Source organism: Anneissia japonica, unplaced genomic scaffold (genome assembly GCF_011630105.1).
Source record: "Anneissia japonica isolate Jap-2015-1 unplaced genomic scaffold, ASM1163010v1 scaffold288046_len260376_cov104, whole genome shotgun sequence".
NCBI lineage: Eukaryota > Metazoa > Echinodermata > Crinoidea > Comatulida > Comatulidae > Anneissia > Anneissia japonica.
Window position 1 is genome coordinate 108,198 of NW_022747398.1, and position 15,329 is coordinate 123,526.

At 32.4% G+C, this 15,329-nt stretch overlaps 1 protein-coding gene across 1 annotated transcript in view; it reads right to left on the bottom strand.

Annotated features, from left to right (window-relative positions):
- The window catches only part of LOC117120468, a 77,036-nt gene that overhangs the window by 33,901 nt on the left and 27,806 nt on the right, over positions 1-15,329 (bottom strand). The window contains exons 3-5 of the mRNA XM_033265492.1: positions 8,209-8,295; positions 275-387; positions 76-133 (exon numbers count right to left, since the gene is read on the bottom strand). Coding sequence (XP_033121383.1) covers positions 76-133; positions 275-387; positions 8,209-8,295 — 258 coding nt within the window. The remainder of the gene's footprint in view (positions 1-75; positions 134-274; positions 388-8,208; positions 8,296-15,329) is intronic.

The window sequence follows — 15,329 nt, forward strand, 5'->3', positions numbered from 1 at the left end:
TATTATTTGCAAGACAAAAGACACTGTTCTCATAAATATATTTTTTTATGTAAAATAATAATGTTTAAATACTACCTATAGAAGTTTTGTCTCCAATATTTGTATCTTCCTCTTCTTGTCTGATCTTGGTTGCCTAGATGTATTGATTAAAGATGACGTAAATATTAGGAGATTATATAAAATATCTACATATACATTATAAAGTGAATGGGATTCAAATTCAATTCCACTATTTTTTCTAATATTTCTAAAGAATGCAATAGTATAATATTACCTTGATACTATATGTATGTATGAAACTTCCTGAGTCATTGGGAGGAGGTGTTGTTGTTTCACTCTTCGACTTATCTGATACCTTATCTGATACCTTATCTTCTCTTGTATTTTCTGATAAAGCATGAAATGTAAAATGTAAACACATTAAAATTAGTAAAACTTAATAGTAAGTGAAGAGTGTTTAATTTTTTGCACATGAATTGTTTATTGAATTTCTAAGAGACGTAGCCTGTGCATTCGGTCCAATACAAGAAAGTAAGGAGTCGGATAGATCTATGTAATAGCAAAAATGTGATATTGTACAATGTGCAACAATTCTAAGGATGTAATGCAGTGATACAAAATTTAACACCACCAAACACATTTCATAAGGTCGGATGATGATGATGACCATTTAAAGTTCAATCTTAATAATATTTCATACAATTAAAAAAGAAAAACTGATTGTTAAGTTAGCCATGGTGCGCGTGCATTTTCTTGATATAGTATATAATCATAGAGAAAATAGAACTGTTCTATTTTCTCTATGATATAATGTAGCAATGTAAACACATTAGAATTAGTAAGACCATAGAGAAAATATTTTCTCTATAGTAAGACTGTATATATTTTGGTGTAATTTGAATTAAACAACATTTAGGTGTAGCACCATTTTGTGGGGGGAAGTGGGTAGGAGGAGGGGAAGTTGTTTTCCAAAAAAGAACTAGACGGCTAAGACAATAGTAAGGGAAGGGTTTTTTGCTTTTTTGTACATAATTATGTTATAGAATTACTGCGAGACGTAGCTTGTGCATTCGGTCCAATACAAGAGCGTAAGGTGTCGGATAGATAAAAAAAAAGAGTGATATTCTAAAATGTCCAACAATATTAAGTCATGTCTTCAGTGATGTTAAATTAAACACCGTCACACATATTCCATCAGGTTTGATGATGATGATAATGATGATAATGATGATGATGATGAAAGAATGTAAGTAGTCACATAGATACGGAAATCCTGCAAAATTGGGTTCAATGGTTATATGCTTATGATAATATGAGTATGGTGACTCCGAAGAATGACAAAACTATATAAATTGGAACATGGCCCTTTTTTAAAAAGGTGTATTAATTTTTTTGGCTTTTCGTCCAAGGTATTTTCTTCTAAATTTAGTGATTAACGTTACATCAATATGCCAGGACATATTCTAATATTGCAACTACGAATACATGAATTCATAATAAAAATATACAATAATGTGTACAATATAGACACCGAAATAAAATCTGAATAATAATGTTACCAAGAAAACTAATGGGTAAACTTTAACATCGTTTTTGATAATAAAGAGGTGGTACATATTTTTGAATCCTTTACAACTGATCAACTATTAGCAGTGCGATTAAATTATGGCGCTGTAACCTAACAATAATAAGCCACAGGCTCGTCAATGATTATGATGGTAGAATAAGTCTTTTTGAATGAGGACTAAAACCTTAGGCCCAGTGTACGCAATAGCCTATTTGGAATACAAAGAAAACAGTACATCATTCTAGACGCGTGGGAAATACCCTTTTGTACTGGTAACGACAGCGATCTAAGGGACACTTAGGGGTAAAAATGTCACTAAAAAAACATTTTGTTAATTATTTTTGATAAAAGTAAAATTAGTTTAATTTCACTGTTCCCTACTATAACTATTATTATACTTTACTAATCTGTGTAACGATAGAATAAATTTTAATCAAATTTTAATTGCTTACAAGTAATTTACACATTGATACAGTTCCAGTTTTATTTAAACGTAGTTGGCTTAGACTTTGCAGGTTAATATATTCGTGGGTCACTTTATTATTTTTAGCCTCCCCTACTGATCGAAAATCCAGCGAGACTATTGTTTTACCTATTTTCTTCTTCATGTTGTCGCCGTTGTTCCTGTCGGTCTTTGTTGTTGTTGGTAATTTGTTTGTAAACAAAATAACTAAAATTTGTAAAAAATAAGTAAAATTCTGGCAGAATACAAGATGGTAGAAAGCAGACGGAGCCTATTTTTCTTGGTACGTGTGTGAATATGCTAATCCCTCATTTTATAATTAATGCATTTCACTAATCAGGTAATTTAGACTAGTTACCACAATAACTTTGTTAAGTCGGATTGGTTTCAAGTTTGGCAGAATGCAATATGTAATAAGACGATTGAGCCTATTGTTGTTGATACGTGTGTGAACATGCTAATTTAAATTGTTCAATAGCATAATTAATATTACACTAATTAGGTAATTTAGGCTAATAACAATGATAACTAAAGTTGGTAATAAGAAGACGAAGCCTATTATTTTCGGTATGCGTGTGAATATGTTAATTGCTCGTTTACATACATAATATTTCACTTATAATGAAAATTTTTCCCCTATTTACAACAAAAGCTCATTCAGGTAAATTCGACCTACATCTTATGCATGAACGCACTAACCGCAAACAACTCAAAATTCGTAGCTACTATTGGCCTCTTACGCGCGAAACGTCATTCATAGAGAGGGTAAAAACAGTTTTGAATACAATATTTTAAAGAAAAAAATGACCAATGGTTATTTAAGCAACCAACATGGGACTTACATGGCAAGAAAGCTAAATTTATGAGCTACAATTGGCCGTTCACCCCGAAGTTTAGCGACCGGTCGTTGCAGAGTTATGGTAAAAAGAAGCAGGAAGTATACCAAACACACTCTAATGTTAACCTTTTTCCTATGCAAAAGCTTAAGAGGTAGGCAACTTTGAAAGAAAAATGATCACTCAATTTTGCATTAATTGTAAGAATATATAGATGATTATAAAGCTTAAAACATCTAGTTTTATAATCCGATCGCCCCATATTGCTAAATGAAACCATTTAAATTATATAGTTGATTTTGTGAAAAGGGGGGTCCCGTTTTGACTTATTTACTGTGTTAAGGTGTGCAATGAACCGTTCAGTGAGCAGATGTCTCCAAGTTTTCATTATGATTCAAGAAATTTACTCTGATATCATAATTCCCAAAGAAAATTTCTAATTTAGGTGAAATTGTAACATTTTGTCATGTTGTTGCTGTTGTAGTAAATTGTTTGTTACCACGGTAAATAAAGATTTGTAAAATATTAGTAAATATTTGATTCTAAATTTATGGATTGCATTAACATGTGTATATCTCACCGATCAGACTAAAACGACCTCAGCCATCTGCTACATATGGTGACAAGAGGCTTTTACACCTAAAATAAGTTTAGGGCGTACATAAATCTAAGAGACTATTTTATGTGCAGATAACTCACATTTAAAATATTAATGGCTCATTATGTAATAATCTAAAAACAATTAATGAATCATTTAAATTTTTTTGTGGTACTGCTAATTACAACGGCGGCACCGATTGTTTGACGTTTTAAAGTTAACTAATTATACTTTACATCCTGATCGAATAATGCATAAAGTCTTGAAAATACCCAAGGGAAAGAAGGAGCAAAAAAAAAAATAGATTAAAACAATGAACAATGTGCATTATAATGTTTTTAGGAAATTTGTGAAAAGAGTAGTAGCTTTGCTCTTAAACAAAACAGGGACCAAATGAGTTTCGAGGAACGATTATCATTGTCTTTATGTCTTAATGTGAGAATGGATAAAATTCTTGTTATTTTTAGTTTCTGCAGCACAGTTCCTAATTGTAATAATATCAATCCTAGACATACAGATCGCCTGTACTTTTTACATCAGAAATCCAGGACTCGTGCTTTTTTCAACTCTGCCGCCATAAGGCTGTTTAGAGTTTGGGAAAAGTTTCCTAGAACTTTAGTCGATGCTGCAGTCCTAGAGAGCCCATCTTCCTTTTTACGAAATGTTCATCTTCATTTTGATAATTTGTGTGATTTTGAATTTGAATGCTGTAATTTCTTTATCCTGTATCTGTGATTGGAGATGGGCCAACCAGCATTGCTACAGTTTTAGCGATTTGAGTATTGTAGGCTTGACTGGATAGTTGCCTTACATCATGAGAGCATTTGTAAATTATGTACTGCCAACCATTGTTTGTCAAAATGGTCTTAAATTGCGGACGTTTGGTTTTTCTGCTCAGTATGTTCACTCTGCATTAATAGTTTTTTGGTTACACTAAGAGTTGGCTCTTTTAACCTTTTATCCTGTCTCTTATACACATCTAGATGTCTATAAGAGACAGTAATTGCTCGTTTACATACAGATATGTTAATGCATGTATAAATATGTTTAGAACATATTCTATAATGGAATTAGTCGCATTGAATTCTATAAATTTATTCAGATTCAGATTATTCTTTATTATCATAACGAAGTCATTAGATTTGTTTCATAAGTTACATATGAGTAAAAATTAAAAAATACATCAATAAATATAAAAAAGTTAGTAACTTATATATCAAACACATACAAAAGTTAATGCAAAAAAAAAGCAAACAAGGTGAGTTACAATGAATATATAAAAATATAGATAATGAAATAAATATTTAGTGTATACTGTACAGTTCAGCGAATGAAGCTGGAGTTTGAACGTATGGCCGATGGTATAATTGAGTTTTTAAATCTGTTTGTTTTAACTCTAAATTCGTGTTACCATGTAAAATTAAGTACGAATAAAATTAACGTGGAAACCTAATAGACCCGTATTGCAAAATAACCTAAATCTAGTTGCGTTTACCTCTATGATTTAAAAGTGGGCTTCTTCTATTTATAGATCTTGAAGCATGCACCAGTCTATGCAGCAATAATTCTAAAATATCTATTATAAAGCTTTTACATCCAGTAAGTTAGGTAAGCTAAAAAGAACTTCAAGCTTAAGAGTTTTAATAGTTCTGTGTACAGGGTTTAATTTTAAATCTTACTGTGGTAAGCCCTAAACCTCGCATCGTAACATGTTTTTTTTTTTTTTTTTTTTTTGTGGTTGCATTTTTTTGTCTTAACTTCATTGAAAATGTATTCATCCAACTTTTAATATGTTTTAAATATTGGATTTATTATTTAGTTTTTACGCAAGGGCCATATATTGCCTTCCGTGTAATATTTCACAGCAACCGTCTATTAGAAACAATGTGTAGAATGCATTGCTTCAATTAAATACATTTAGCATCATAACGCGTTTAGTGCTTTTTTGCACGCGGTGAAAAAAGGACTACGGAAGCATATCAATTTTGGCACTATTTATTCTATTAAAGGCCTGTATAATCTTGCTAATTTTCAAACCATCCCCGTGCAAATTACCTAGGGGTGGCATTTTTGTCTTCACTTCATTGAAAATGTATTCATGGAACTTTTAATATGTTTTAAACATTTGTTACATCATTTAGCTTTGCCTTACGGACCAACTTTAATTGCTTTGCAGGCAAAAAAAAAATTGCCCATAGGCCGCTTTTTAAAGATAAAGATGTAGCAAGCATTGCTTCAATTAATAGTGGGCCGTGGCAATTTTTTAAAATAGGTGGTCAGTGTTGGGCATTTCGTTCAGTGTAGAAATGTTGGCAAACATTTAACCAAATTAGCATTAATTACATCTATAATTGGGCCAGCACAGGATACCATTTTTACATCTTGCAACAACGCCTTAAAGAGGTAACAATTTTAGCCGATGATTTCGCATGCCCTAGGACAGGCTATAAAAATCGGTCTGTATAGGTATTATAGATGTAGTTTAAGGTGTGCGTTCCTTGTTCGAAGTTCGTTTTAAAAATACGAAATGACATACTGTTGAAGTTTTAGCTCTAACTACTACTAGACTAGTCAAACTACTACTAGGCACTTCATTATTATTAGCCTCCCCTAAGGATCGAAAATCCAGCGAGGCTATTGTTTTACCTTTAATTTCCATGTTATCGTCGTTGTTTCTGTCGGCCTTTGTCGTTTGTAACCAAAATAACTAAAATTTGGTACGTCTGATGATTTTAAACTTAAAAGATGATAGAAAGCAGACGGAGCCTATTGTTCTTGGTACGTGTGTGAATATGCTTATGCCTCATTTACATAATTAATATTTCACGAATCCGGTAATTTAGACTAGTTACCACAATAACTACATTTTGGTAAGTCTGATTGGTTTAAATTTTGGCAGAATGCAATATGGTAGTAAGACGACCGAGCCTATTGTTGTTGATACGTGTGGGAACATGCTAATTGCTCAATTGCATAATTAATATTTAACTAATCAGGTCATTTAGGCTAATAACCATGATAACTAAAGTTGGTAATAAGAAGACGAAGCCTATTATTTTCGGTGTGCGTGTGAATATGCTAATTGCTCGTTTGCATAGATAATATTTCACTATTCAAGAAATTTACTCTGATATCATAATTCAAAAGAACATTTCTAATTTAGGTGAAATTGTAACATGTTGTCATGATGTCGCTGTTTTAGTAAATTGTTTGTTACCACGGAAAATAAAGATTGGTAAAATATTAGTAAATATTTTATTATAAATTCATCGATTTCATTTAAACATGTGTATACCTCGCCGAACAGCCTGAAACGACCTCAGCCATCTGCTACATATTGTGACAAGAGGCTTTTACACCTAAAGCGTAAACTGTTTAAATGATTCAAAAGATCTGGGATAGCTGAGGATTGGAAAAGTATAAACAAATACGAAATAAAGTAAAATATTCAATTGAACGTTCATACAGTCATTTTGAAGAACTTTAAATGAAGAAATCGAATAATTTGAAGACGTTTTGGGCGTACATAAATAAGAGACTATTGTATGTGCAGATAACTCGCATTTAAAATAGTAATGGCTCATTATGTAAGGATTAATATCCAAAAACAATTTACGAATCATTTAACTTTTTTGCGTCGGACTACTAATTTCACCGGTGGCAACGTTTCAAAGTTAACTAATTTATACAGACATCATGATCTACAAATTCATTAAAAGTCTTGAAAATACTCAAGAGAAAGGAGGAGAAGAAACATACAAAAGAGATTGATTTAAAATATGTGTAATGTAATGTTTAAGGAAATTTGTGAAAATAGAAAATAGAAATGAAAAATATGATATTATTTTATAAATATTTATTTGTTATAAGATGTGAAATTATAAATAAAGATTTCGGTTTCAACAGAAGGGATAAAAAAAATGATGCTATATTAGGATTCGAATAACAATTATCAAGAAGAATTTAAATGAAAGAGTGTTTTAATTGTTTCTGATCATGAAGTAAGCAGGCAAGATAATGATTATCCAGTGTTAATTGGTTGCAATAATTTATGTCAATTTCCCAGTTTTGCTAATTTACAAAAGTCTTCTTGCAGGTAAATGAAGAATCTAATACACTCGTGTCAATGAAATAATAATTTAGCTCTCTATGACAAGTGGTTTTTCGAGCATTGTTTAGGAAAATCATTTTTTTAAATATATGATCCTATTTAGTAGAGGCAATTGTTAAAGTTGTTTGGACAAAAATCTGAAGTATTGTAAGTAACATTTTTGTCAATAATCAAAATAGAAATACGGAATTTTAACTAAAAATTGAAACAAAAAAATATGCAGTTTATCCTCTATATTTTGGAAAATAATTGACAGTATTTAGTGTGATCCCTCAGCTTTAAAATGAGCCTAAATCCCATAAATTTTATTTAAAATAGCGACGTGGATAAAAAAAAATGGCACCTAACTTTTTTTAATTCAGCAATTTTAATTTAGCCAATAAAATCCATTTTGGCACACAAATCTAGCTGGAGCCCAATTTACATAGCATAGCGAACCATACTAAAACATTTAATAATAATCAATATTGCCGTCAACACTGTTAAATTATAATATATAAATAATAAAAGAAAGGTATATACAGTGTTCGAATAAATAACATGATGGTACATTTATTACACAATGTATTCATTTACAGTCAAAATCCGTTAAGAGCTATGCTAATCGACCGGAAATACTTACTAGTACCTTACCTTTAGCATATATAACTGCAGGAAGGCTATGTGGCTCCGCATTATCTTCAAACTCAAGAGAAACAATGATGTTCAATTCTTCAGACCCTGTAACATAAATTTTTATGTTAACATAGTAATCATATACAAGAACTAAAATCAGCCATAAAATATGCCGTCAGAACAAAAACTAAAATCAGCCATAAAAATGACGTCATTGAGTCTCTTAAATACGATATTACGACCTACAAGGTACGTGTGGACACACATGAGCGGGAAATTCGAGAAATGCGTGATTCACAAGACGAGGCTGGAAAAAAAATTTAAAAAACAGATAATTTGGTAAGAGAATTAATTATCAATGACTTGAATGTAAAGATTAACCTCAACGACAACCCCAAATGCTGTAACTATAACAAGAGTATCGAGGTCTACAGAGCTAAGTGTAAGCTTAAGGGAAAAAATATGGTAATAACTATATATGTATATATGGAAACCTCACTGCTACTAGAAGATGCATAAAGAATAGAGTAACAAAAAACTAAGGCAATATGGATACAAGACGGAAAAAATAAATATTCATTCGAAGGACAATAGAAGATTTCTTGTTACCAAAAAATCTGATCTAAGCAAACCAAAATGTTAATTCCAATTTGATATCTATTGATTGACGTTTTTTGATATGGTGCATCGCCTGTATATTGTACAGTTATCTGAAACAAGTTGTCACTTTTCTGAAATTGACTGTTTTTATCTGTAAATCTGTAAATCTGCAAGAACCCTGCGTTCGTTGTCAATTTTTGGCCTCTTGTTTTTTGGGGTCTCTGTTTTCTTTTTTCATTTTTTTTCCCTTTTTTTTTTTCATTATTTTTGGGTCTTATGATTGTTACCAATCCTTTAGACATTGACCTGGATAACATCAACAGGGACAGCCTTCATTGTTCACATAACTTTGACAATAGCAAGTATTTCACACCTTGTGATGATAAAAACCTTAGGCATGTCTATTGCCAGGACAAAACAAAAACATTCAAAACATTGGGGACATGTTAAACTTGATACTCGAATTAGATTGTGATTTAGACATTATAGGAAGCTCCGAGACATGGCTTAATAAAAATAATTAATAATTGTAAATTTTATTGTATTACCTAAAGTATTTATTTGAATTGTATATATTGAATTGTTTTTGCCGTTTAACATAACTTTTTCTATTTTAAATTGTAATTGAATTGTGTTTCTTAACCTTTTATATGTAATTGTATATTTAATTTCTTACCTTTTATTGCAGTGTATAAATGAAGAATTTCTGATGTATTTATTTTAAATATATTAGACCAATAAAGAATGAATGAATATATAATGCCTCACTTTTGACAATGGATGGGTATACTTTATTTCGTGATAGAGCAGATAGATCTGGTGGTGGTGTGCGCATGTTCACTAAAGGCGACATCAACGTAAAATTACGTGATGACCTCTATATTAATGACAACGTTTCTCAATCTTGGTTGTCTTTTTTGAATTGATAGAAAAAAAATCAAAAAACCATTATTATTGGTGTCATCTATTAACTTCGTAATCATAATATTACACATTTCAACGGCTCCTTAAAAACTATTCTGGGGAAAATTAACAATTAAAATAAGACCTGCTACTTCATGTGCGATTTTAACATAGATTTATTAAAACAAAACATACATAATCAAACCCATGAATTTGTTAATATACTAACCTCTAATGCCTTTACACCACATATACTAAATCCCACCAGAATTGTATACACCAATAATCGCAAGACTGCATCATTGATTGATAATATAATTTCCAATGACAAATCTACGTCTATCAATAGTGGCATCATCGTATCTGATATCACTTATCACTTTCCCATATTCACTTTTAAACAATATAATATTAATAGAAACACTAAACACGATACCCAACTTGAAACTAAAGTCTTAAATAATACAACGCTCTGCAGTCAATAGAGAGAGTTGGGCAGATATCTTTGAATCAAGTGACTCTAATGATTATTACAATCTGCCCACCAACAAACTTACCACATTTATCTATGATAATATTCGCACTAAAACTGTTTCGAAAAGGCCAGTAAATCGTAAACCCTGGATGACTAGAGGTATCCTAAATTCTATCAATAAAAAGTATAGTATATTAAACATCCTAGTGAAAACAATAAACTGAAATACACAAAATACAAAAACAAGCTTACTCGTTTAATTAAACGTCTTTTTTACTCCAATGCTCTCGGCGCAGCTCGTAATAATGTTAAACAAACATTGAATATTCTTGGTGAAGTGCTCAACAGAGGCAGAAAGAAGAAAGTTGTTACCCCTGACACCAATGATGTCAAGTCTACCACTGATGGATTTACTGACTTTTGCAGCAATAATGGGTCGGCCCTGACTAAAGCTATTCCGAGTAGCAATATGAATTATAAGCAGTTTCTTAAGGGAAATTTCAGCAATTCTTTCTTTTTGAAACCACAAGCCATGAGGAAATTATACAATTTGACAATGGTTTGAAATCGTCAAACACCAAAGGATCTGACAGTATTAACCGCAAAATCATGAAACATATTATTTAACCCTACCTATTTCATTGTGCTACATTATCAATCTCTCTTTTGAAAAGGGCATAGTTCCTGATAGCCAGGGTTGTCCTTTACAAAAAAAGTCGTCAAACAAAAAAATCCGCTACTGCATATTAACATTGAGTAAATTACAAGTGTTCTATTTCTCACCAAGTGGATTTATGAATAGCACTCTCCTAGATCGTTTTGGTAAAAGAAGACTTAAAAACTGTGGGTGTCATTTTTTTCTTTGCAAAAAATGGGGGGTACGCCCCTTACGCGCCACCCCCACACACCCCCCCCCCCCTTCAAATCCGCCACTGGAAATAGGCCTAGGCCCTAAGTTTAGGTAGGCCTACTTTGTTTCATGTAATTAGAGACAACAGGATTATACAATTTCATACAGTATATCTTCTAAATTACAAAATATGATTAAACCAGGTACTGTACTTGAAAACAACAAGTAGGCAAAACTTACCCGTCGAAAGTGTCAAATGTTGTCTACACAAAAAACTGTACTTTATTAAAAGAGTAAGTCTAATGAAGGGGTGTCGTCAATGGAGATGTGCACACATATCAGTGTACTGTGGTCACTCTGCATGAAGTTTTCTGACAGCACATACCTGCTGACCTCAATAGAGAGCGATTGCTTGCACAAAGGTTTCCATGCTGGTGCATCTGCGCTTAAACTGTCTTTGTGGCTATGCATTGCGCGACATAGAATCAGCCTTTTTATGGAATTGTGTATCCATTCAATTATCTCAAAAAAAAAAAATTGGCCCCTGTATTCTGTCACTAATGTGTGTATTTGAAAATGTATCACAACTTCACAATGACAACACCAGGGGTAAATGTAAACTTACAACTAAAAAAGATAAACAAAAATGTACTAGCCTCAATGCTATTTATATTGCCCCATAAATATGGAATAACTTGAACTGTAATCTTAAAAAATGTCCTTATTTAATCCATTTTAAAATGAAACTTAAAAGAAAACTTTTGTTGAATTCATACATTATTGCTTATGCTTTTATATTATTTGTGGTCTTGAACAGTTGCTAATCTCTACGTCTATATAAATATTATTATTATCCTTATTATTATTATTAGGCCAATTATCGTTAATAGAATTTCTGGTCTCATTAACATTATTACTTTTTCAATATAATTATGCTCAAACCTTTCTGCCTCTGTTGTCAACTCGATAGAGAACTCGATTGTACTGGCAATAGAATACCTCTCTCCCGTCCTTGTTGAATGTTGACCTTTAAATTGAATTATAACTTCTATCCCTTGACTGTTATGTTAGCGTTTGTTTGTTTGTTTTTGTTTGTTTGTTTTTGTTTGTTTGTGTTTTTTTTTTTTTATTGTTACTTCTTTATTTTTATAAATTATTGCCATATAAAATGTTGTCAATAACATATTTGCCATTTGATTTGTCAGGTGCTTCACTCATCAATGTATTACATTTATCGTTATCTGTATATCATATTATCTCAGGAAGAATAAAGTCACGTAGTAATAAAATGTCATGATTATAGCCCTGAAATTCATATTGCATATTATTAACTTTTTGGAAGAGCAGGTTGACGGTAGTACACGCCAACTATTAGCTTTTTCTTTTCTTTTCACGACAGTTGTATCTTGAACCACAAAAGTTCTTGACTATCTTCAAACTTCTCCAGACGTCTTGCCTTGAGATTGATGTTGATAAGAACTAACACACTACCTCCACGCTTGTTCTCTTGTCGGTCTATCCGGTATAAACCATTTAAAGATAATTCACTGTCATCTACGGATTTGTTTAAAATGATGTCTAGGTGTTTCGTTAAAATATGACTAAACAGTTCTGTCTTGTAAGTTTCTTCCATTATATGTCGCTGAAGTAAAAGGAAAATGAAACCCCGAAATAGGTAAGTTAAAAGTAAGTGCAGCATTCAGCTGGATACATGAATAGCTAACTATATTGAAACCCTCGAACACGTAGGTGAGACCCTGTGTTGAAGGTGTAGGCCTATTGCACAATCCAGATAAAATAAGGAATCAGATAAAAACGTCGTCAGCATTATGACTAAATCCAAGGATTGCGTAAAAGAAATTGTTGAAATAATATTGCACACGGATGAAAGAACAGCTGGAGTGACTTGGATATGTTAATTGAAGATCGAAGTTCTCTAGGCTCAAAAATAAAGTGTCATTACCATACTGTTTACATTGGTGTCTGGCAGTTAGGTACCTTTTAGACAATGACTTGATCTTGCTTGGCTTCTCAGACACAGGGCCTCCATATATTTTACTACTTTCAGGATAATATGTAGGATTCAGGGAGTAATAATTCGTAAATGTTGCTGCTGTATCCATTATAGATTATATTAGTATGACTGGTAAAGTGAAATTGTAAGACGGTAAAAGAACAAATGGATGTAAATGATAAGAAACAACAGAGCAATACAACAGGTAACACAACCATGATAGTATTCGATCCTCTCTTTTTTGTTTTTTGTGTTTATGTTTGTTTGTGTTTTTTTTTTGTTTTTTTTTTTTTGGTTTTTTTTTTTGTTTGTTTGTTTGCTTGTTTTTTGTATGTTTGTTTTTTTGTTTGTTTTTGTTAAAGGTTATTCCTCTTTTTGTTTGTTTGTGTTTGTTTTTGATTGTTTTGTTTTTGTTTGTATGTTTGTTTGTGTGTTTGTGTACTGTCTCTTATACACATCTAGATGTGTATAAGAGACAGGGATTATACAATTTCATACAGTATATCTTGTAAATTACACAATATGATTAAATCAGGTACTGTACTTAAAAACAATACCGGTGGGGGGGGGGGGGAGGGGGAGGGGGTAGTATGAGCACTTGGCAAATTTGGTAGTAAATGAATAGTGGAGACCCGGTATTTCTATCCACAGCTACAGGACTTTGAAATTAGTTGAGATCTGAGAGCATAATTATCATATCAACTCTAACCCCACCATGGTTGGTAAACAACTTGTTTGGCGCCTATGAACGTCCGGAAATAGATGCTGGCAACCTAGAGCCGCTTTCCCTTCCTCTCAATGGGCAGCCACAAAAGAGAGTCTATGTTGGAAATAATGGCACCTCTGGATGCCACGAAATAGCAGCTGGTAAAGCTGTAGAAAATAATATTGTTAAAAATTTAATTTCTTATCATTGCCATAAGTAGATAAATTGAGTTGCTTATTCCTCCAGAAGAACAAGAAACATGAATACATATATAATGCATAAACCAAAAATGACTATAACATACTGTATTGTATTTACATGATGGGGAGGGTATTCAGCTTTGAAATATGCAATAAATAAAACACAGGATACTATTTGCCACACAAATGGACCTGCAGCCTACATGTTATGAACATACTACTCGTACAATTTTAATTTCACTAGAATTGTAAAAAAAAATAAGAAGTTATGTGTTGTGTTTGCTTCTGGTAGGCCTTAAACCGATTACACATTAATTTTAGTCAACCTTCGGTATATTCATGCAGACAGACCATGCACGTATACTTCTATGGAGATCTACCCTGGTAATAAATAAATAAATAAATAACAGAGTAGTAACTAACATTAGGGTGATCCAGTTAGTGAGTGGAGGGGGCACAATACCGCTGAATCATTTTTGAAATTAACTTGCCCATTTTTAAGTAACATAAAAATTATCAACTTGAACTTTAACATTAGTGTATTAAAAAAAGTTTACCCGTCATTTTACAAAGCAAAATGATAGAAACACTTCCAGTCAATGAAAATGTTTTATTATTTTTATTATAATTATCCAGTTTAAAAATTAGGGTACACATTTTTGAAATTCAATAATTTCTTTGCTCATGTTAAAAATATGTATGCTACTGCAAAAATGAACAAGTTAATTTCAAAATTATTTTTATTTATTTTTTTTTTGTTTTCAAGAGACAATACATCTTTAAACCTTGTTTACCTTGATGCCCATAAAAAAAATGTGAATTAATGATGATCATAATTATGATGAGGGGATGATGATAACAATGACGGTCATGATGAAGGTAATAATGACTACGATGACAATAATGATGACGATGATGATGTCGACGGCGATGACGTCGACGATGATGATGAACGGTAATGATGTTGATGTAGGTGTTGGCATGTTTGAGAGTAATGGAGAAACTAATGCAGACTAAAGTAAAGTGAGTTCAATCTGGAATCAAACCGAAAAAAATCCCCCGGTCAAGGTGCAGCAGCGATAAAATCCCCCAGAAAAATCAGCAGTTTTGATTTGGTAGTGTCTAATTTAGGTCGCTATGCTATTTTAGTCTTATAATAGGCCTAGTAGGCCTAATACTTCCAGAAAGCAAGCGATCCTCCGATTGAACTCCAGGGACTAGAAAGCAGTGGCGGCGCCAGCGGGGGACAGGGGGCTTAAGTCCCCCAGCGGACAGGTCAAGCCCCCCCCCCCCCGCCGGACAGAGCTCGTCGGGCAGTCACACCATAAAACATATAAAAATAGGCCCACACCAAGCCAACACATGTCTGTCACAGTCTGAGAGTGCCATTT